Source organism: Monopterus albus, unplaced genomic scaffold (genome assembly GCF_001952655.1).
Source record: "Monopterus albus unplaced genomic scaffold, M_albus_1.0 scaffold2.1, whole genome shotgun sequence".
Classification (NCBI taxonomy): domain Eukaryota; kingdom Metazoa; phylum Chordata; class Actinopteri; order Synbranchiformes; family Synbranchidae; genus Monopterus; species Monopterus albus.
The window spans coordinates 603,407-628,175 of NW_018127882.1; the positions used below are offsets into that span (position 1 = coordinate 603,407).

Consider the following 24,769-nt stretch of genomic DNA (forward strand, 5'->3'; position numbering starts at 1 on the left):
TGGTAGTGTAACTAGTTTGCTGTGGATGGGCAGATTAACAGTGTGGTCTGTGAGCCATGTAATTAAAATAGCCACTATTTTAACCATTTTTCTCAGTTTTGCATAAATTAGATTGTGAACCTTGGCAGTCCCTGTTGGACCTGAAATATCCTTGGACTTCACTCTATTAATGCTCAAGTTATAGGGGGTGAATTAACGTTATGATTATCAAGCCATTCCTCGTAATATGGTCGGGCCAGAAAAGTGAAAACCTTCACGGAAACACAAGAGGCCGCTCCTGAGGTGAAAAGGGCGAAAGCCAGCGCAGTGCTATCATCAATGACAGTACGGGCTTGTTACAGAGCTCTAAAACAAGGATGAAGATTTTAAAAGCGACGGCGCCGCAACTGAGATAACTCAGGGGACGTTTAGCAGAAAGTCCACGGGCTTTATTCTCGATGTCTCGGTATGCGCTACGAAATGAACGTCAGACAACTTGAATATCGACTGAACTGCAGATGAATGTTTGTGCCTTAACGCCAAGTGTCCCGGGATTTGTTGTTGTTGGCTGCTAATGCTATCCATAGAAGTTGCGAGCTAGCTAGCCTAGCAAGCTAATGGGTAAAGCGAGGAACAATAATTATATGCATGTGTTTGAGCTTCTTAATACTGTCCGGCGAGTAAACCCGAGTTTGTTTAGTTAGCTAATGGAGCCAACTAACCGTGGCTTCAGTGGCTTGAAAACTGCAGCTTTGGCCAAGCTTACGAAGTTCCAGCGGTAACGTTAGCGTTGGTAGTTAGTTGCCTAGCTTGCCACTTAGCCACCACTATCTTTGGAAGAATGAGTAGAAAACACCATCACATTAAAGGAGCCGAGGTCAGCTGCTGTGTTAAATATTCCTTATTTGGATTCAACATTATATTCTGGGTAAGTAAATACAGTTTTTGTAAGGTTTCTCTCTCGATATGACGATAAAAACAACGCGAATGGTGCTAACTTAAAGTAATACATTCAAGTAAAGGTCCTGAGCACGTTAGCACAATATTGGCGAATTGAACTTTAATGATCCAAGTCTAATATGATTATTCATAACGTGAGTTGACTAGAACACCACATTTCTATTGCTATGTGTTTTTGTTGTTGTTCTCTTTTGATGTTTGTTTGGCAACCATCTTAGCGGATTTGCAAGTTTAACAACTTAACTGATAAAAAGGAAGTCACAGATTTCTGTTTGGAGTATGTGGCTAGTTGTGCTGCAGGGCTTTCAGATTTGCACCAAGCTAACATTGTTGCCATGACTTATAAAAGTAACATTTATTTCTTTTAGCAGACCTCTACTCATTCGAAAGCATTTTTCTGTATTGACCTGCTCTTAGTTGTAACATTTCCTTTTATGAAGGTCATGAGATGAACTGATGTTCATTGCTGAGAAGTGGCTCCAGTTACATTCATATTGTTAGACCAGTGGCAAGTGAGCCCACATCTCTCTTACAATGCCCTCTCTGCAGCTCTTCGCATCTCTTCCCCCCCCCCAGTCTGAAGTTTTTATGTTCAGCCCCCCCCACCACCACACACACAGCTCCCTCCTCAGCTGTCCACATTGCCTTAGTCCGGCTGGTGTGGTGTATTGTAATGTGTGGGTGAAAGACCCCAGTGGGTCTTCCCACACACACTGTTTGAAGAAAATAGCTACACAGGCCTGAATACCACCTAGCCCTCCTTGTTTCAAACAACCCTTTCACTCCTTCCATTACTCTAGTGCTCTGGGTCTGTGGGACAGCATTGTTTCTTTTGAGTCACACACCCACAAATGCACAAAGACGGATGGTGAGAACAAAGACTGCAGAGGGGGATTCTGTGTTTTCTCTCCTTGTATATGTGTTCAGTCAGACTGGTCAGCACATGCAACCGGCTCTCTTCCTGTTCCTCCATTCATCTTCACCTCCTCATCTCTCAACACTCCTTCATAATGTAGGGATATTATACCATTCATCAGTCATGTAAGGTAATATGAACTGCCAAACAGTGCCACAGGCAACTTTTTTTTAAAGAAAATACATCTATACATTTACAGTTGGGTTCACAAAAATGAAAAGTGCTCTGTAATTCAATTGGACTGAGCAATCAACCAGGAAATATTGAGTCATAGGGCTTTAGTGTTGTGTTGTCTGACTCATACTGTGTTCTTACAGACAGTTTGACACTCAGGCCCAGCTAACAGTCCTGTGTCTCTGCAAAACAATGAAATGCGTTCCAGCTCGCTAGCTGTTTCCGTTAATGACTAGAAGATGTTTTTTCTCTTGTCTGTGTCCTGCAGAACTGGATTTGACAGACAAGCCAGAACATTGCTGAAATAAAGTGAGATGGGGTTTATTTTCCACAAATCAACCTATTTATCTTTCCTATACTGACCCTGTCAGGCTTGAAAATGCTGCCTAAATTGAGACAGAATACTTGTGAGGCACAAATACTGTGAACAAAATACAGCAATAAAACCTAATGCTTCTGGGTTCTGCGAATCCTTCCAGCGCCCGAGCTTGCTGTTGACAGCCACACACTCTCACCCAAGAACAACACACCTTCTCTCATCCCTAGAATAGACACATTCCTCACATCCACTTAATTAATCGCATTTTCTGCCTGAGCTGCTGAAATGTTTGGCGGCTCTGTGTGGCTGTAATTAAGAGCTTGTTGAGCTGTAACCAAGTTGCTGAGTTGGTCGGATGCAGACTGTGTGTTATTAGCTAGCCACAGCTTGAAGTGTCTGTTCACAGATGACACTAAAGTTTGTATTTGGTGATCACCCCACAGGTGGAAAGCTGTAGAGAACCAAGTGTGAATGCAGCCATGTGAGGAATCATCACTCATGCCATATTAATTCATGTGTTGACAAATGTATCATTTAAGTTTTTCGAGCAGAAAACGCCAAACTTTTTCTTGTTACAGCTTCTCAAATGTGAGCATTTGATGCTTTTTTGTCATATAGCCTTATATGTGGACTGTTGATCAGATAAAATACATTTGAATATTTTATCTTGGGCTCTGGAAAATTACAATCGGCATTTGAGCAGTTTCTTGACAAAGTAACTAATTGATAAGAGTAAGTCTGCAGGTTAATCAATGATAACAACTGACACTTGTGGCAAGGGCTGTACCTAACTAAGTATTTTGTCAGTCAACTGTCAGTTGACTCTTCAGTGTGACTATTCATTCTTTTTCTTTAACAAAAAAACAAAACATATACAGTCATGTGAAAAAATTAGGACACCCTTTGAAAGCATGTGCATTTTGTAACATGTTTGAATATATGGTTATTTAATCTCAATTTTAACAATACAGAGAGATTAAAGTAATACAACTAAACAAGTAAAACTGAAGAAAAGTCTTTTCAAGATCTTCTGTAAATGTAATTCTACAAAAATGCCTATTCTAACTGAGGAAAAAGATAGCACACCCTCACATGTATGCCCTCTTAAAATGGCTCAAATCACACACAGGTATATCACACCAGGTGCACATAATTAGTAGATTGTTACTCAGCATTTTGAATGAGGCTTGCCCTATCTGAACCTCAGACATTTAGTTTGGTGTGCTCCTGACTGTTGAAGTGAGAGTGAGCACCATGGTGCAAGCGAAAGAGCTGTCAGAGGCCTTCAGAAAAAACATTGTAGCAGCCTATGAGTCTGGTAAGGGATTTAAAAAGATCTCAAAAGATTTTGAAATCAGCCATTCCACTGTCCGGAAGATAGTCTACAAGTGGAGGGCTTTCAAAACAACTGCCAACATGCCCAGGTCTGGTCGCCCCAGCAAGTTCACCCCAAGAGCAGACCGCAAGATGCTAAACGAGGTCTCCAAAAACCCTAAAATGTCATCTCGAGACCTACAGCAGGCTTTGGCTACTGTTGATGTAGAAGTGCATGCCTCTACAATCAGAAAGAGACTGCACAAGTTTAACTTGCATGGGAGGCGTGCAAGGAGGAAACCTTTGCTCTCTAAGAGAAACATCAAGGCCAGACTGACATTTGCCAGAGAGAATGTTGACAAAGACCAGGACTTCTGGAATAATGTTCTTTGGACAGATGAGTCCAAAATTGAATTATTTGGACACCAGAGCAGAGGACATGTTTGGCGTAAACCAAACACAGCATTCCAGGAAAAGAACCTCATACCAACTGTGAAGCATGGAGGTGGAAGTGTCATGGTTTGGGGCTGCTTTGCTGCAGCAGGACCTGGTCAGCTCACCATCATAGAATCCACCATGAATTATACTGTGTATCAGAAGGTGCTTGAAGAACATGTGAGACCATCGGTTAGAAAATTAAAGCTGAAGCAGAACTGGACCATGCAACATGACAATGACCCAAAACATACTAGTAAATCAACCAAAGACTGCCAAAAGACTGAAAAAGAAGAAATAGAGAGTCCTGTACTACCTCCATTTAAAAAGTTTTGTCTGCTAAAAGAAACATTTTTGAAAAAGCAAAGTAATCAACTGTTAAGCCTCCTGAACTAGCAGATGGTGTTTGGCAACAGGAGTTTGGCCAAAAACCTCACGACCCCTAAAAGAGATACATTGCATTCAAACATTTCAGGTCTGCAGTTGCAATAGTCGCCTTGAATTTAAGCTTTTCAAAGCAGAAACAGGCTGCGCACAGTCCTTACTTTCTAAATTCTAAAACCCGTCTTACGTTTCCAGTAAAGCAACAGCATACGACATTAGAGAGGCAAACAAATGTGACAATCATGGCTACCTGTTTTTACTTGTCAAAGTTAGCAGTCAGTTAAATGTACATTATCAAAAAGGCCCAACCTTTTCACTTCTCAATCTCTTGCAACCTTGACAATATATAAGGTTGGGCTGGCTTTATAATTTGTCACTGAAATGTTTTCTCCCTGCATTTCTGTTAGCGTCATAGTCCTGTGCGGATGGATGCGGGTTGCAGAAACAGTTGGTAAAGTGCGTTGCGCTTTAACATAACATTAGACTATGCAAAACCAGTCACATTGTCATGACAGTCTTTTCTCTTGTAAAAGTAGACCACAATGTTTGAAAACACTTCTAATAAAGTACAAATCTCACCTTTGTGCCTTGTCCTAATGGGTTTTTTTTTGTCTTTTTCTCCTCAGTCTGCAATTTGCAAAATAGGCCTGACCTTAATGCATCGGTACATCCATGTATCAGACGGTGTCACCATTGATGTGGGTATTTTACCCCCGACTACAGGGGGAACTATTGAGCAAATTTCTGCTTGGCACACCTAAATGAGAAGATGAAGAAAATACTGACTGGGGCAGCCTTCTACTATAATGCACACTGACAAAAAAATAAAGTTTAAAACAAAGACTCGATTAGAAGAGTCTTGGTCAACTGACAGGTCTTTTGACTATTAGGGGGCAGCCTTAGTGGCCCCAATAAAACTTCAGAAACAGTTGGACAGCTGTTTCCTAGTTATATTCCTTAGAACAGGTGTGTACACATATATAATGAAATGTGAACAGAGAGGCAGAGGATTTTTCTTTTTAGATTTGTTATGATTTCTACTCTGATACCCTGAGTCAACTGCAGTCTGTTTGAAGTTGCATTCCAGGATCTATGAATATTCAAATATATGCAAATGTGCCTACAGCGCCCCCTCATCACCGCTTCTCCCACATAGACTGATGAACTCGCTGTATCAGGATGAGATGCAGGAGTGAAAACTGAAGAGATGAGGCTGTTTACATTTGAGCCTCATTCACCCATTACATAGCAATACTGTGTAAAATAATAAGTCCAATGTGCAAATGTATTTACAGTCGGGCTGAGAGTTTGACAACATGTCAATCAAATTTTATTTGTATAGCACCAAATCACAACAAAAGTCATCTCAGGACACTTTACAGAGTTACTGTTATCACTATTATTACAGAGGGAAAACCCAACAAATCCCCCTTGAGCAAGCACTTGGCGACAGTGGGGAGGAAAAACTCCCTTTAACGGAAGAAACCTCAACAGACCCCGGCTCTTGGTGGGCGGCCTTCTGCCTCGACCGGTTGGGATGAGTGGATAGAGGATAGACAAAAGAAAAAAAGCAACAAGACACAACAAACAATCAAACACTGATCAGGTCGATGTGGCTGGTGGCTGCTCATCAGAAACAGAGCTCCAGGGCCAGGGCAACCTTCAAAATAATAGCAGTACAATGTGACTAACCAGAATAATCCAGGTTTTTAGTATATTTTTTATTGCTACATGGCAAACAAGTTACCAGTAGGTGCAGTAGATTCTCAGAAAGCAAACAAGACCCAGCATTCATGATATGCACGCTCTTAAGGCTGTGAAATTGGGCAATTAGTTGAAAGGGGTGTGTTCAAAAAAATAGCAGTGTCTGCCGTTGACTGTACAAACACAAAACTATGTTGTACAAACGTTTTTGTTTCTAGGATTTAGCAATCCTGTGAATCACTAAACTAATATTTAGTTGTATGACCACAGTTTGTTATAACTGCTTCACATCTGTGTGGCATGGAGTCAACCAACTTGTGGCACCTTTCAGCTGTTATTACACTCCATGATTCTTTAACAACATTCCACAATTCATTTACATTTCTTGGTTTTGCTTCAGAAACAGCATTTTTGATATCACCCCACAAGTTCTCGATTGGATTAAGGTCCGGGGATTGGGCTGGCCACTCCATAACATTAATTTTGTTGGTTTGGAACCAAGACTTTGCTCGTTTACTAGTGTGTTTGGGGTCATTGTCTTGTTGAAACAACCATTTCAAGGGCATGTCCTCTTCAGCATAAGGCAACATGACCTCTTCAAGTATTTTGACATATGCAAACTGATCCATGATCCCTGGTATGCGATAAATAGGCCCAACACCATAGTAGGAGAAACATGCCCATATCATGATGCTTGCACCACCATGCTTCACTGTCTTCACTGTGGCTTGAATTCAGAGTTTGGGGGTCGTCTCACAAACTGTCTGTGGCCCTTGGACCCAAAAAGAACAATTTTACTCTCATCAGTCCACAAAATGTTCCTCCATTTCTCTTTAGGCCAGTTGATGTGTTCTTTGGCAAATTGTAACCTCTTCTGCACGTGCCTTTTTTTTAACAGAGGGACTTTGCGGGGGATTCTTGAAAATAGATTAGCTTCACACAGACGTCTTCTAACTGTCACAGTACTTACAGGTAACTCCAGACTGTCTTTGATCATCCTGGAGCTGATCATTGGCTGGGCCTTTGCCATTCTGGTTATTCTTCGATCCATTTTGATGGTTGTCTTCCGTTTTCTTCCACGTCTCTCTGGTTTTGCTCTCCATTTTAAGGCATTGGAGATCATTTTAGCTGAACAGCCTATAATTTTTTGCACCTCTTTATAGGTTTTCCCCTCTCCAATCAACTTTTTAATCAAAGTACGCTGTTCTTCTGAACAATGTCTTGAACGACCCATTTTCCTCAGGCTTTCAAATGCATGTTCAACAAGTGCTGGCTTCATCCTTAAATAGGGGCCACCTGATTCACACCTGTTATTTCACAAAATTGATGACCTCACTGATTGAATGCCACACTGCTATTTTTTTAACACACCCCTTTCAACTATTCACCCACACGACACCATACACGCTGTCTGCCATCTGCCCTGTACAGTGATAACTGGGATTCATCCGTTAAGAGAACACCTCTCCAAAGTGCCAGAAGCCATCGAATGTGAGCATTTGCCCACTCAAATTGGTTACAAAGATAAACTGCAGGCAGGTCGAGACCCCGATGAGGATGATGCGCATGCAGATGAGCTTCCCTGAGATGGTTTCTGACAGTTTGTGCAGAAATTCTTTGGTTTTGCAAACCGATTGTTGCAGCAGCTGTCCGGGTGGCTGGTCTCAGACGATCTTTGAGCTGAAGATGCTGGATGTGGAGGTCCTGGGCTGGTGTGGTTACACATAGTCTGCGGTTGTGAGGCTGGTTGGATGCACTGCCAGATTCTCTGAAATGCCTTTGGAGATGGCTTATGGTAGACATTCCGCATGCCAAGTGTACACTCCCTCAAAACTTGTGACATCTGTGGCATTGTGCTGTGTGGTAAAACTGCACATTTTAGAGTGGCCTTTTATTGTGGCCCGCCTAAGGCACACCTGTGCAATACTCATGCTGTCTAATCAGCATCTTGATATACCACACCTGTGAGGTGGATGGATTATTTCGGCAAAGGAGAAGTCTTCACTAACACAGATTTTGACAGATTTGTGAACAATATTTGAGAGAAATGGGCCTTTTGTGTACATAGAACAAGTCATAGATCTTTGAGTTCAGCTCATGAAAAATAGGGGCACGTGTTGCATTTATAATTTTGTTCAATGTATGTTAGAAAGATTTTAAATTCTTTTTTGAGTTTTACAGGGAGCCAGTGGAGAGAAGCTAATATGGGAGAGATGATCTTGCTTGCTAGTTCCTGTCAGTACTCTGGCTGCAGCATTTTGGATTAACTGGAGGCTCGTCCCTGGTAGGTTAGTGGTTAAGGTGCAGCGCTCTCGCCGTTGTGGCCCGGGTTTGAGTCAGGGTTCTGTCAGGAAGGGCATCTGGTGTAAAACATGTGCCAAATGTCAACATGTAAGTCGTCAGTGTGACAATTTGCTGTGACGACCCCTAAAGGGGAAAAGCTGAAAGCGACTTTCTATTGGGACAACCTGATAGTAAAGAGTTACAGTAGTCCAGCCTGGAAGCAATAAATGCATGGACCAGTTTTTCAGCATCACTTTGAGACAGGATGCTCCTGATTTTCACAATATTGCGCAGGTGAAAGAAGGCAGTTCTAGTGACTTGGTTTATGTGTGATTTAAAGGACATATTCTGATCAAAGATGACTCCAAGGTTCCTCACAGTAGTACTGGAGGCAAGAGCTATGTCATCTAAAGTAACTATATGATTAGACAGCAGATTTCTAAGGTTTTCAGGCCCAAGCACAATAACTTCAGTTTTGTCAGAGATGCATAACAATACAAATTTATGCTGTGAACCAACTTAGTGCAGTTCCTTTAATCCCAATAACATGTTCAAGTCTCTGCAATAAGACGCTGTGATCAATGGTGTCAAAAAGCAGCACTGAGATCTAAGAGGACAAGTATGGAGACAAGTCCTTTATCTGAGGCTAGGAGGAGATCGTTGGTGACTTTCACCAGTGCAGTTTCTGTACTATGATGGACTCTAAAACCTGACTGAAAATCCTAAAACAAATCATTCTTGTGCAAGTGGTCACATAACTGCTTAGCAACAGCTTTTTCCAGAATTTTAGAAATAAACTGGATTGGATTGGATATTGGTCTATAATTAGCTAGGACACCTGGGTCAAGAGTAGGCTTTTTGAGTAGAGGCTTAATTACTGATAGAGAAAGGTCAGATCTAGTATGGACGTGTGCACGTCCAACATATAATCTATCAGGGAGACTGAATTATTAGCAGCAGGCTGTTTGCGTGCAGTTTGACTACTAATACTGTAGCATTAGTGAGCCAAGCATAGTGTTTTAATTTGCTGTTGTATACTATTGGCGTGCATACTACTGTCCCATAATAAAATAACCTTAGAAAAAACAACTGGACTGGACAGTCCAGTTGTTTTTTCTAAGGTTATTTCATTTTACTATGATCTGGATGACTGAGAATCTGCACAGACATGTTACTGTCCCATAATGTTTGATAATATATCAGTATCTTTTTATTCTTTCACATGATCCGACATGTAATCTAGTAACATACAGTATCAGAGATTTGAGAGCTTGCCTTGCTGTATTAGCAGCAGTCAAATGTAACTGCTAATCTTACCTTCCAACAACAGTACATGTCTCTACACGTCTACTACATCTCATGCCATCTCATAACATTAAGCAGTATGTCAGTATCTATTATCCCAGCAGATCCAAAATGTTGCATTAATTTAACATTATTAGTTAACACTGAAGCAGGCTTTCAGCATTCAGTTCAACAGTGAGCCAAGCCTAGCCTTCCCTGTCATATACAGTTGCAAGAAAAAGTAATGCCACAGTTTGGAGTTTCCTGGTTTTCTGCAGAACGTGGCCATGAAATGTGATTGATCTTCAACAAAGGCACAAATATCAACAAACACTATTTCTAAGTTGCTAAAACACAAACTGCCATGATCTTTCATGTCTTTATTGAACACAGCCATTAAACATACAAAGTGGTGGAAAATACATGGAAGTGTTTTGCTGCTGCGGAGGCAGATTAGCTTCACATCTTGTTTGGCTTGTTGGGAGTGCTGTTGATATCATCAAGAATGGCTGCATTCATCCATTAGACATTCATCCATTAGACATTCAGCTTTTTAGGGAGTGAGTGAAGGGGAGTCACACTTGTGTAAACCTGTACCGTGTGTGTGTGTGAAGGCAGCATGAAGCTTGGTTTGTCTGTTAGTTAGTAGAGGTTAATGGGATCATCTGACTTGGGGAGGCATCTTCTCAAGTGCCGATAACCTCTCTGTCCAGATGGAGAGGAACCCCTCGCTCTGTGACACACACACTCATATCTCACACGAGCAGTTGACAGAGAAATAACCTGAGCAGCCTTATTTGAATAACAGGGCAGATACTGCACAAGGACATTTTGTTCTAGACTTTATTTGCTCAGTGATAAAACAGAGAAATGCAGTGATAAATACTCGGGGATTAGATGGAAGGATAAAAATACACAGAAGAAAGGTAAACAAATTACTTGCAAGATCAAGTGAGATTTATAGAAGTAAATCCTGAGGGGGTTTTAAAACACCTTGTCTGCAAGCAAACAGAAGCAATGAAGTGTAAACTAAGCAACGAGAAACGGGCACAGTGCTGTTTTTCTTTGTTTAGTTTTATTGCTTAATTATTGAGATGAATGTAGAAACTGTGCAACACTTGCATCTCATGTTAAAATTTCACTTTGTTTTATCTGCTCAGTAAAAAAGCGTTTATCTGAAAAGACGTTTTTGTCTCATTGATAGAGTTTAGCACAGGTAGTGTGTGTTTCATTGCCTTTGACTAACCTGAACTTAACTGTGGTTGTCTACATTACACTGTGGGAGAAGGTAGATAAAAGGAAACAAGTACAGTACAAAGGCAGTTTCAGTGTACTCATTCAGTCAAATTCACTTAAATCCAAACCTCACTGTCCCCACGAGGGAAGTTGTTTGCAGGTTTTAAAAACACACACATTGTACTGGTTATCAGAATATGCTTTCACTGTATTTGACACTTCACAATACAACCTAGTGGTGCTGTGAGTTAATGGGAGGTCAAATCTTTTTATAGTGTGATCAAAAAGGAAAGAAATGTAGTTAAACCAGATTTATCTTTTTTTGCCTAAATTTTGTTTTCTTCAGCACACTGTCCTCTCCAAAGAGGCAGTCAGGATTGGTGTGTTGTATAAATACTGTTAATGGAAATAGTCACTGACTGAGAGGAAGCTTCAGAAAAAGTGGAAAAAGCCAAAATGACAGGCTACCAGGCATGGATACCTCCATTGCTGTCTCGCTTAATGCTGCCTTCAAGGTCGCCCTAAGCTGTGCCTGAGGAAGATCCAACTTGATGTGTTTTTGACCGGAAATAATAACAAAATTGGTCATATAACAGAAGTATTTTTCTGCTGTCTGACTGGTGTTTTAGTTCAGAAGCATCAGAATGAAGATGCTTTGTATTTTCTTCTGCCCTTTTTTGAAGAGGGTCACAGTAGAAAACAAACTCGAGATATAGAATAAGAGAAAGGGATGTGTCATTACCCAACCACCAGGGCCTTCAGTAATGATCTGAGCAGTTAGCCAGAAGTAGTTGTTTGTTTACTATAAATACTATACAGGACATACTGAATGATGCAGTGTGACACATGACAATAGGCAACATGGATTGTGTGCTTTCTATTACCTAAATGTTACATTTCTGCAGCTCTGGGATCATGTCTGCTTTCTAAAAATGTTTAGAAACTTCATTAAACACTTGAAGGCAGCACTGTATTTTGTTATTGTTCCTACACAAATACAAGCTATTCTCAGTCAAGTGTAGCTAATTAGCATTCAATTGCTGATGTTGGACATGGCAAACAGTCATGTTAAACGATTGGCAATGCATGTTCAAAGTTCAGACTATGTCAGGGCAGCGCCATGGTGATAACCTCAGGGAATTTTTAAGTTTACAATGCAACATTCATTTTGGTTTTTGTGAGGCTGGATTGTGTCATGCATAAAGAAGGTGCAGGCTCTGTTTAGCCCCCAGATTCTTTCAAGGACACTTGAAATAGAGGAGTGAATTGTCCAAGCATAACTGACTGAATTTTCTCTGTCACTGTTTTTGTGCTGTCTTTAATCTGTGTGGTTTATTTGCAGTTAGAAGCTAAATAGTTTGTTACCACTCTGTCAGTCTAATCTCTTCTACCTGCTCTATCTGCTTGCCTTCCCGTGCGTCAGTTTCCCCACTCAGGAGCCACAACAGCATATGTAACTTGGTATATTGCCACATTGTTTGTCTTGATATATGTACACTGATAGGTTGCCTCATATTTACCTGGTTCTTTTGCTTTCCAACCATATGATTTAACCCAGCTTCAATGGAACTATTATTCTTTAGGCTCTGCTGTTGTAGTGTGCCTCACTTAAGTTCATTACCACCCAAATGTCTTAGAAATGACATTCTGTGGCAGCTAAGTAGCTAATAGCACAATAACATTTTAAGATAAAATAAGATAATCCTTTATTGTCATTATAACACATATAGTGAAATTTCAGATTGACCTCCAGTCGGTACAGCAATGAGAAAAAAACATAACATATGAAATAAGACCATATAAAAAAACCTAACCGCTAGAAAAATGAAATAAACAACAGACCTCTAAACCCTTTTAGCAGGATTGAGTGTGGTAACTGCTGTTGGGTAAAAGCTATTCTTTAATCTGCTGCTGACGGCAGCAGTTCAAAGAGTGAACGTCCTGGGTGTGAAGTGTCCTTAATGATGATCTGGGCTTTTTTGAGGCAGTGGGAACTGTGTAGTTCTTCCAGAGTGAGGAGAGGGCAGCCGATGATCTCCTGGGCCATATTAATGACCCTCAGGAGCACTTTCCTCTGAGCCACTGGGCAGCTGTTATACCATACACATATACAGTATGTAAGGCTGCTCTCAATGGAGCACCGATAGAAGGACACCAGCAGTCTCTGGGAGATGTTGTTCTTCCTAAGCACTAGTAGGAAGTACAGTCTCTGCTTGGCCTTTTTTAGGCAGTCCAGAGGTATTCACGCCCCAGGTCAGATCCTCCTCAATATGGACTCCCAGAAAGTGGAAGGCCAGCACCAGGACTTTACATTGGTAAAACCACACTACCCAGAAATTGGTGATATTCATTGATCCAAAGTCTAAAGTGTGTTCCTGAAGCCTGATTGCTGTTTTTGTATAATTTTATATCTTTACATGGTGTAGTCCAGTACAGCAGTGGTCCCCAACCTTTTTATCACTGCGGACCGGTCAACGCTTGACAATTTTACTGCGGCCCGGGGGGGTACGTAGATTGTTTATATTGTAAATATAATAATATATGTGAATTTACTGTGTACTTGTATGCAACTTTATTAGCAGCTTCCTCGTAACATTGCGCCAACAACATAACATGAGTATAACATCAAAGTCTCAGTTTTCAGTGCTGTGGTGGCGATCTCAGGGTATTCTGTCATGACTTTAATCCAGAACACCGACAGAGTTGTTGTCTCGAACATACTTTTAAGGCCGCCGTCATTTGCGATCTCCAGCAGTTGATCTTCTTCTTGCACAGACATGCTGGATTCACCTGGTTTGTTGACAAATGGGTTGCGGATCCATTCCTTGGCAGTTCGTGGGTCCTTTGTGGTTGGGAAGTAGCGCTCGAACTCTTTTAAAAGCAAAGACAGGTGATCGTGCACCAGCTGGGAGAATGAAGACTCAGGCTCAGTGTCACCCCAAATCCCCGCTAATGTTTGAAACATGTCCAAAATACCTCTGTTGACGCGCCGTACGCACAAATCCAGTTTGGCTTTAAATGCAGCTACTTTATCTGCCAACTTGAAGACAGTTGTCATTTTCCCCTGAAGTGACAGATTGAGTTCATTGAGCAGGCTGAATATGTCGCACAAGTAAGCCAGTTTTGGCGCTCAAGTGACCGAGATGTAACCGAGAGAATGCGGTCATTTTTCAAAATAAAAGATCGTTCAGACTCAGATAATAAATAAAACGGAAATCATTAATGATTTCTTGTGCGGCCCGGTACCAGTTGATCCACGGACCGGTACCGGTCCGCGGCCCGGGGGTTGGGGACCACTGCAGTACAGGACTCCAGACTAACATTTCACACTGACACCAAGTTTTTCTGGTGGCAGCACTAGTGCCAGATGTGATGGTGTTTTACAATGTAATGTAAAAGAAAGATTAAGTATTATCCACAAATTGTTTTAAATTACCTTACAATCAAATATGCTTATATTTTATGATGAAATTAAGAGAGAGAGACTTGGATCATGTGGAGCATAATGAATGGGAAAATCGCTCAACTGATGAATTGGCCCCATGCTTTGTCATTTGTGTGATAGGGTGCGTTGAATTTAATGCAAAGCTCAGCTCTCTCACTCGCCTGGCTAGTGCTCTCTTGCCACTGAAAACACCTAGGAACAGGAGTGTACCATACAAGCAACAGGAATCTGTTCATTTTTTGTGCCTCATGCTGTCATTGTATAACTTTAATGCTTTGTGCTTAAAGCTAAAAAGTTTTTTGTGTAATTATGTGTAATTATGAGACAAGATCGTGTTATTACAAGATGATATAAAATTACTGATGCAGGGACTGGAATGCATCAGAACTTGTTTGAGAATCGTTGGGCTTTTAAGATTTCCTCAGTATTAAAGTAGCATTACTGTTAACAGGTAATTCCATGTGCTTAATGTTCCAACATGTAAACAAATACTATACAAGCTAAAAATTTGCAGACCACATTAAGTCATTTTATGAGATAAAATGATCCTGCTGTTTTTTTTTTCCTTCGGTGAAAGCAGTGTCCTGAAAAACAGTGCTATATATGGATAAGATTTATTTCTCGGCAGAGGCAGTAAACATAAGACACAGACCCGCCGATATCTCTGCTATATTAAGAGCTTAACGAGATATTTAGGGTTGACGAACAGCAACGTTAACCATGATGAACAGCCAAGTTGCTGACACTCTGCCAGTAACATGCTTGCACTGACTGTTGGAGCACCTTCAGAATCCCTGTCTCTCCAGCAGAGAAAAGTAAAGTTCAACATGCAGCTTCTTGTGGTAGTTAGCTTAGCTCTGACTCCATCCATGCAACACTGAGCAGTGGTCAGTCTCCCAGGAGTCCCCCTGACCCTACTCATCGCACATAGTCATGAAGCCACGCCTGCTACTAGTTGCCCCTATGTTTCTCTGTTTGTTGCATTTTGAATGCTGGGAGAGAGGCTTCTAGTAGAATGTGGGGTTGTTGTTACCCTTTAACACCTGCCGATTTTTCAGTCGCACCCAGCGTGCAGCCTGTGAAAAAAATTAGTCGCACCTGAGTGCACTTGCAGTCTGGCGCCCTGCAGTACTGTGGCCATCTCAGGTTGTCACAGCACTTTTTGAAGTTCTCTTTTTAGCATCCTTCCTTGAGACAGGAGGCTAATGCCAGAGGAATTTTCCTTAACTCTCAGGATATCAGATCCTCAAGCTTTTTAAGCAGCACAACACAATCACACTAACCTGCAGATGTACTGATTCACTCTGTCCACAGCTAGTTAAGACATTCTGTGAATCCACCCCTGCCCCCTTTTTTTTCTACAGTCTCTAAAAGCCGATTCTCTCAATTAGCCTCTTTTTTATTGGTGATGGGGTTCCACATGAACATGCTGTTATCTGCCAGTTTTTGATGACTACTTTCTTTTCACATGTTTGTGGGTCAGGCTGTCTTAGGAAAAATGATGTCATAGATCAGAGTTGAACAAAAAGATTATAAAACAGGTTGTTTACATGTTTTGCCACAGATACCAGTGTAAATGAATGTGATCAAACCACACCTACACAGTCCTGACAGAGGAAGTGTTCAGCTTATATTAATTTGTCACTGAGGATGCTTTTAAAAGGGTCTAAGTGATGGGTGTAGCTGCTTTCTGTCTAATTGTGAAGCTTCTTCTGTGTGCTTTGCTTGACAGTTACTGGGAGCAGCATTCCTGAGCATAGGCCTGTGGGCATGGGCAGAGAAGGTAAGTATAAATACATGCGCACACACAAACACACTGGTGAAGCACAACATGATTGCCTCAACAGCATAGCTCAAATTCTTCAAGATAGAAGCACAGTTTGCAGGAGAGAGCTTGGATGGAAACAAGCTAAAATTACAAACTCCTGACTCACAATCACCGGGCATCTTCTTTGTGTCTGAACTGGTTACAGTTTATTTTAAAACCATGTACAGGCTACGAATGTCAGGTGCTGCCATTAACTATTGTGTGTAGCAGCTCATGGCAACATGCAGAACCTCTAGAATCAAGTTTATAATCACTTTGTTCATTAATTAGCTATAAGTCATACCGGTCTGTTCAGTAAATGCTGGACCAGCATGGATTCATGTACTGATTAGTAATGTCTGGGTATGAACTCTGTGCAAATAGGCCTGCACCACCAGAGTACCTTTGTGGAACAGCATGAATAATTTAAAGGGATTAGGCCGAATGATGAATAGTGGCTACTGGAAAGGCGTAATGGTGAGTTTGGGTCTCAGTGACTAAGATGATTAGTTTCAAGCCTGCTGTATGCTGCCAGACTACATTATTGTTTCAGGGCCTCATACATAAATTCAAATGAAGGCAGTTTATTCTGCACCACTGCCATAAAACACATGAATGCAGTATTGTGTTTGCCCTGTGGTTGTCCCCTAGCTCAGTGCATAGGGAGCTTAACTTAAGCAGTATGAGGTTTCAGCTTCTTGGGCTTTAGCTGCAAGTGTGCACTGTATCTGACAAGCAAATAGAATTTCAGAAATAAGAGAGGTTGCCCATATTTACAGGCATATTAACCCTGGAGGGTTCCCTTTCAATATAGGTGAGAAATGTGTGAAGAGATGCTGAAAGATCATCAAAGAGTCAGAATTCAAGCATTGTACCTCATTATGTGCTATCTTGTGACTTTAACTCATCTTCTAATGATCCTGCTGTTTAACATTAAGGTGAAATATATATTCGAGAAATGTTGTGGCTTCAGATTGTCAGTGCTGGGCGTGATGCAGACCAGAGGCTGACAGGAAAACATCTCGCACATACTGTGGCCTTGGGGCTGTGAAGACAGGACATGCAGTGCAGAGGAAGTGTAGATGTCTGTTTGTGGATGTTCACAGTGTTAGGTATTTTTAGTCAGATAGATATTGGATAGATACTTAATGTATTAGAAATGTTTAGTGGAGATAGGATGTCTAGTTAGACTGTTAAATGCTTAGGCATGCTCATCAGTTTCTACAGGGTACATCTGGTCAAGGATAACTAGAGAGAAGAGTTGATGACTGTCAGCAGACAGGGTGTTTAATATTATTATTATGATGTGTATAACTGTAGCCTTAGCCATAATATGTTCTTATGTTTAAGTCACGACATGTACTAGAGGTCGTGAGAATGTTTTTAGCTACACACCACTTAATCAACAGACACACACACTGATTTACTTCATGTTTTGACTACTGCTATGACCAGCTGCAAAGCTGGCACCAGAGACGTCTGTTTTTCATCTTACATCTGCCTGCGTGCAGTTTGGAGGTGCAAGATACCTGAGCGTGTAATGTTAATTTTACCTGTGATCCTTTGAATAAATCAGCACTGTTTTGAAGTTACTTGGACTGTCTCGTCTCTCAGAGTTAGCAATGGTAACAAGAACCATATCCTACAACAGAAAACTCCTAACTGTGCCTTTTGTTTTGTTATTATAGGCTGAACAGAGATTTGCCAGAGAGTGAAATTATGTTGTAGATAAATGGATGAAAAAGCCTCTGGGGGTTTATTTTATTTAGAAAGCAACACACTTGATAGATACTGTTCTAATCAAATAACAGAGTTGTCTTCTAATAGACTGTTCTGCAGCCTTAGCTGACCTCTCAGCTGCGCCATTAGTTCAACTCACTTGTTTCTCTTTAACATCACATGCTCTTTTCAGGGTTAACTGTGTGTTTTTGAAGAGAGAGAACTTTTGATGAGAACTTGTAAAAAAGACATGGTTAAGGGTTGATTTCAAAGCATTATAGTCAGTGTTTTAAGCACTCTCTTTTGTCTTTCTCCCTCTCCCTCAGGGCGTGCTGTCCAATCTGTCATCCATCACAGATCTAGGGGGCTTTGACCCAGTGTGGCTCTTCATCGTTGTAGGAGGGGTCATGTTCATTCTGGGCTTTGCTGGCTGTATTGGAGCCCTCAGAGAGAACACCTTTCTGCTGAAATTTGTAAGGCAGCCCTCGACTTTCTGAGCACCATTTTAACCACTGCATTTCACAGCAGATCCGACACCATCCGTGTCATCAAATGCTATGACAAAAAGATGTTATCTCCTCACTAAACCAACTCCTGTTTAATCTAGAAGGAATGATCAGAAACGCTCAGCCATGCCTCATGAACCACCAAAATGTTTTATCTATCAAGCAGTGCTTCCTTCATCAGCATATTTTTTTCAAATGCTGAGAATTACTCTGTTGCCTCAGATCATGACAGTGCAAATTTAGGGTTATTAGGGTTCAGCTGTATTGATGACAGCATGTGACTGACGGAGACAGATTTGCCTTGCTGCTGGCTGCGATTCTGACTGAGAAGCTATTAAGTCCAGCCGATGTCCATTAGCAGCAGTAAGTCAGGCGTCAGAGTGAGGAGCTAATGTGGCTTTTGTGCATTTATCATTAGCCCTGTCTCCTCCTGCGTTTACTGTAAAGGGATGATATAATGGTACCTCTGGGACTGCGCTTTTGCTGCCACACTCTCACTCAGCACATCAGGACAGGCCTTCCAACCAAATGTGCTCAGGGATATTGGGTCCTTTTAATCCTTTTACAAGAAATGCTGGAAACAAATGTTGTTCTGATTGTAAGAAAACAGGAGTTTCTTGGGTACACCCAGATTCCCCGGTTAAAGTGACATTTATTGTATTTTGTTTGTTTGTGTGCATCATGTACTTCCCAGTTTTCTGTTTTCCTGGGTTTGATCTTCTTCTTGGAGCTGACTGCGGGGATCCTTGCCTTCGTCTTTAAGGACTGGATCAAAGACCAGCTCAACCTTTTCATCAACAATAATGTCAAGGCCTACCGTGATGACATTGACTTGCAGAATCTCATTGACTTTGCCCAGGAATATGTGAGTCCTTCCATGCTGACTGAAACTCGTGCGTCACTAACAGTTAGAAAGCCACCATCCTTCTAACATCACCTTTTTTGGTAGGAACAGGCCACTCCAAGCTCTGTAAACACTGGTGTTTACTGTATATGTGTTTAGAAACATGTTGAATGGGCTCAGTTCTGGGAAGAAAGGTGAATGAGTCAGCCACTGCAGTCGCGGTGCAAATCTGATGATTAATGTGATTGCATTTCTGTCAAACGATTATCCAGTTATAGAATGAAACCGTTTAGGTAATTGGGCCCTCTGTGAAAATGCTGGGCTCTGTCATATCATGCTGTAAAGGCAATTAGATCCACTGTAGTTTCGCCATTTGAGTCTCACTATCTGTAGTTGCTGATCACCACAATAAGCTGGCTATCCACCCAGGCTGACCTGAGGCAGGCTTTAAAGAGCTGTTTGAAGAGCAGATCAGAGAAAATAAATCTGCTTGTTAGACAGAGTCGCCAGTCTAATCTCTGCCCACTGTTGCTGCTGTCTCAGTGGTCATGCTGTGGAGCTCATGGGCCTGACGACTGGAACCTGAACATGTACTTCAACTGCAATGACCTGAACCCCAGTAGGGAGCGCTGTGGAGTCCCATTTTCCTGCTGTGTCAAAGACCCTGCAGTGAGTCACTCAACAATGTTGCATGATTAATCGTGGCATAATCATATATTATGATTTGAGTGAATAATCTAAGAGCAGTGCAATTGCACTATTTCTTTTAGCGTTTGAGTTTATTTATGACTGTAGATGAAATGGTCAAGATGTTGAAGATTTAAAAGTACTCTGGTATTAATGACCCCAGTATTAAACAAACACTGAGCTATTGCCACAACACAGTCAGTACACTCCACTTCATAGCATTTAGTTCTTAAATCTTTTAGGTTCTCCTCTTGTCTCTCAGACATATGAAGAGATATTGGAAATTTCACACCCTCTGAACAGTGGTTCAAATGGTGACATTTAAAATCTGACGGAGCACCTCATGTTGTTGTGTTTGTCTGTTTTACAGGAGGATGTCATCAACACGCAGTGTGGTTATGATGTTCGACTTCAAGGGGTTGGTATCTCTAAATATGCCTCTACCACTTGTGTCAATCTTTTAGAGGTTTCTCTACATTTAACCCCATATTTGTCTTTCTCAGTATCCAGTTATTTTGTTTTCAGGATGTAGCTCTCTGAAAATTAATAGTGCTTTATAATATCTTTCAAATAAATCAGCCTTTTTTAAACAGAACCAGTTGTCGTTCACAGTGCAGCCACTAGCAGTAGTGGAGCATGATTGGCAGTCAGTGCCAGCTTTTCTGGGTAAACCGAGTGGAATTACTCCTGAGGGCACGTTGACAACCTGCAAACCGTTTTTGAACGAAACAATCTAAGCAGTTGTTGAGGGCAGAGTGACAGTTAATTTGTTATGGGGTTTGATTGCTCATCTCAGTGCCCCAGTAGGATTAATGTTTGAAATACCAATCAATATTATATTATCTTTATTTAACATTCTTGATAATAAAGCTGTAATATGTTTCCTTGTTAAAGCTCCAAAACAGCATGTATTTCTAAAAACAAGTGATCGACATAGACACAGAGACTGTAGAGGGTTAAGTATCACACCGACTCCTCTGCGCATGCATCTTTCCTTAATAACAGATTGTTCTTCTAACTGGGATAATTAGACTCCAGTTATAGCCTAGAGAGCAGCCTTACTGAGCTCTGTAATTGACAACTCAGTGGGTTATGCCAGTCCATTCCCCTTTCCTCTGTGTGTGGGTGTGGTGGTTACAACTCACTGCACTGCAGGCAGAAAGATTGCTGTTGCTAGGCGCACTGCAAAATAGTGAACCACCTGCCACAGAGTTGGTATGAATTAATTTTCTCTCTGCACTCATGTGCTACCGCTGTGGTCAATAACGTTTTGTTGAAAGCATCAGTGCCATGTAGTAAGCTCCTGTGCAGACTGGGAAAGAGGAAGAGCAGCAGACATGGGGAGGACACCAGCGCAACAAACGGAGAGGGCTGAAATAGCCTCGGAGGAAGTTCACACCCAGAACAACATAGTGTTTCCTGCTTTTTTTATTGGATGCTCAGTGACTCCCTTGACCTCACGTTGGTGGAAAGATAACTTTCAGGTTTTCCAAGAGAACAAAGGATTTGCCTGGTTGGTTTGTCTCAAAGAGCAACAAAGGGAGCATTGTATAGAGTCCCATTCACACCCATTTTTATTCCTCATTCTAGTGTCTTTGCTGCTCTAAATTACGCCTTTTTACTTCCACGCCTGAATAGACCACATTCATCACAGAAAGCATCTGTTCAGTAAGAGGAAGCAGCTTCTGCCTGTGTTTTCAGGCCAGACACGGTCATCAGAGAAACTCAATACATGCTTTGATATTTTCCATGATGTCCAGACACTGGCACGTTGTAATCTCGGGGTGACTCATCTGTCACTCACCCCTTATGCCTTCTCAGTGGTGAAGAAGTCAGTGGGCAAAATGTTATCTCTGTCCAGCATTAGTCAGAAGGGCAGGGATCAGATATTTGTTTGACTCATGCAAACGACCAGCATTGTGTCTGAGAGCTGACCATTTCAATGTGATTTTAAAAATAACAATTATTCACTCATATTTTTTTGTTTTTGAAAAGGATCTGCATCGGCAGAAATATATTTACACTAAGGGCTGTGTGGGACAGTTTGAGAAGTGGCTCCAGGACAACTTGATCATTGTAGCTGGAGTCTTTGTTGGTATTGCACTTTTACAGGTAAGCAGTACTTTGTTTGATTGCTTGATTATTTTACTTACAAACATTTACATGAGGAAGCTTAGTGCATTTGAAATGACATGTTTAAACCAACAATGTGGCTGGGTTCTGATTTTGTGCCATCGCTGCCATCTTCTGGTGAGAGCAGGTAGCATCGCGCAAACCCCTGCAATACATCTGTCCTCTCTTTTGTAGCTGTAACAGCCTTAATGATCTCGCATTGTGTGGGCGCTTTGACGTAATGTCCTGTGTGACTTCCTCTTCAGATATTTGGTATCTGCCTTGCCCAAAACCTGGTCAGTGATGTCAGAGCTATCAAAGCCAACTGGTGACAGGAGAGGTGAAGTGAGGGAGCCCTGCACCTCAGGCCCACAGCAGGTCAGCACAGCACACAGTCCCGTCCAGCTGACGACGGAGAACCGATGACATTCAAGTCTGTCTGCTTTACCACTGAGCTAAGCAGTACATACACACTGTCGCACTTGAAAACAAGCAGAGTTTACTTCCCTGTTTACTTTAATGACATGAAAGGCGGAGAAGAGAATAGCCCACGCAGACCAACCAGTCAACATTTCGTTTACCACTCAGCTGAGATTTTAGCCCAAATATACAGAGGACAGTAGTTTTTTTTTTTATTTGTTTCTCTTTCCACTGATTTTCTTCATGGACAAGTATATTTATGGGGCACAGTTGCACAAGGACTCCTGTCAGCTGGGAGATTGGAAGCCATGGACAATAGTACAAAAAGAAACACAAAGCAAAGAGACAACAAGTCCCTTCTTTAGGTCACATGTTGTTACAAAGACACTGTCACACACAGTGAAAGGTTGAACCTCTCTAAAAACAGCCTGGTTTTAACATGCTTTTCCACACATCGTGTTGTAGGCTGACCAGCTGGCCAGCACACACACACTGAATCGTTTGCGTGTCATTTTTCTCTGTCATGACCTTTTATGACCTCTGAAATGACTGAACACTTGTTGGTCATGCCTGCAACTTTGAATCATTTCCAGAGATTTGAATTTTAACTTAAAATGTAAAAAAAAAAAAGTGCCATTAATTTTCACATATTTTTGTCTTCTTCCTGTCTTTTACTTGGAATTTCTGCACCCTGCCCCACAATACCTCAGGGCCCATCTAAAAATATATGCTTTCTGCCACCGGATGAAAGCATGTCTCTTTTCCCATCAGCGTCTGTTGAATTTAGATAGACTAACTTAATGCAGAAAAACACTAACAGTTCCTCGAACATCGCCCTGTTTGCCCTGCAGTTATTGTATTATCTGTTGATTTACTGGAGGATGTTGTTAGTGTTTAATGTATGGAACAGCCTGGTGCGTTTGGATTTTAGGTCTGTGCTGTACAGGCAAAAGGGTTTAATTAATGAGAATGTTGTTGTTTATCTCTGAGCATCCCTCAGGCACATGGGATTGCTGGTTTGGGGCCTTTGTTCTTGACTTGTGTTACCACAACTGTCTTAAATGTTTGTTTTCTACATTATGACAGAACTTTATGTTAGAGGTGTTTCATCCTTTATTTGCCCTCCTGTCATAGAGACAGATTTCTATTCTGGGGTCAGTGATTGATTTCACCAGGCCCCTGTTTTACCTTTGACCCATCAGACAACTGCAAAACAACATCTTGTCAGTGTTGTCAGCAGTCCTAATGAAGACCAAATAATACCAGCTGGCCACAAGCTAACTGCCAAGCTTTTGTCTGCACAATTCAGATTTTATTAGGACTGCCAACAATAACACACTGCATTTTTTTTTGATAGCCAAAATGTGAACTTATTGTCACTTTACGTGGCAACTGCCCATTAAAAAGAAAAATTAAGCAAAAATGAAAAATGTTATAGTATCGCTTTTATCTTTCATTCAATGTTGTCTTTTGTTTGAACCAGTTTTGAAATATTAAACACATGCTGTTACATTTGATATTAGTAAAAGCCTCAATTTAACATGAATGCTGCTTTTTACTTTGACTAGATGATTAATATGTAGTAGAGTAACAAAGCTAACAAGCCTCACATTTGAACAGTCCCCTGTGTTCATTTGTTCTTTCTCAAACGTACACTTTAAACTTGTTACCTTTTGTTGTTCATGATAACAAACCTCTTGTCTCACATTATAAGTCACCGTCACGCCTTTTCATTGTGTCCAGGGTTCCTGCAGAATGCAGTTTCATATATCTGGGTTCACTTGATGATGTTATACATTTTTCTCTGCTTTTGACCACTGTGGTTGTTACTGGCTATAGCAGGATGTGGGTGAGATTTATTTGACCACACACACACACACAAAAATCCATATTCACACACTCACTCAGCCAAAAAACAATGTTTTGAATGTGCGCAAGTGGAAAGATGGGTACCATTAACATTCTGTGAATAGTATACCAAAACCTTTCTGCTTTGCTGAGTCTGTCTGGAGAATATAGAAAGGAATTCATTCAGAAACAGCACCTGTGTACATGTTGTGTTACTTTCGCCCACACGCTCCCTCTTCAGAGCAGCCCCTGATCTGAGCGCACCTGCTTTTGGTGTATTTTTAAACACAATGCTCTTTTACAAAAAGAGAAATCAAGCCAAAACAACAGTCATTTGAAATTAGGCGTCAACATATGCACGAGTAGAATAGCTTCAGTGCATCTGTACTGGAG

The 24,769-nt window shown here is 41.3% G+C and overlaps 1 protein-coding gene across 1 annotated transcript; it reads left to right on the forward strand.

Moving 5' to 3' along the window:
* Positions 1 to 23,782, forward strand: tspan17 (tetraspanin 17). Its single transcript, XM_020591900.1, has 8 exons — positions 1 to 907; positions 16,166 to 16,216; positions 18,286 to 18,432; positions 19,160 to 19,330; positions 19,853 to 19,978; positions 20,367 to 20,414; positions 21,992 to 22,108; positions 22,375 to 23,782. The coding sequence occupies exons 1-8, from the start codon at positions 821 to 823 to the stop codon at positions 22,438 to 22,440; spliced, it is 813 nt and encodes a 270-aa protein (XP_020447556.1). The 5' UTR covers positions 1 to 820; the 3' UTR covers positions 22,441 to 23,782.
* Positions 23,783 to 24,769: the final 987 nt, after the last annotated feature.

What these genes read in the sequence shown, in the direction of transcription:
- tspan17 (XM_020591900.1), top strand. Translation starts at nt 821, where the DNA reads ATGAGTAGAAAACACCATCACATTAAAGGAGCCGAGGTCAGCTGCTGT. An exon ending in TGTGGGCATGGGCAGAGAAG is followed by an intron (nt 16,217 to 18,285) that starts GTAAGTATAAAT and finishes CCTCTCCCTCAG; the next exon opens with GGCGTGCTGTCCAATCTGTC. An exon ending in GCTGTGTCAAAGACCCTGCA is followed by an intron (nt 19,979 to 20,366) that starts GTGAGTCACTCA and finishes TCTGTTTTACAG; the next exon opens with GAGGATGTCATCAACACGCA.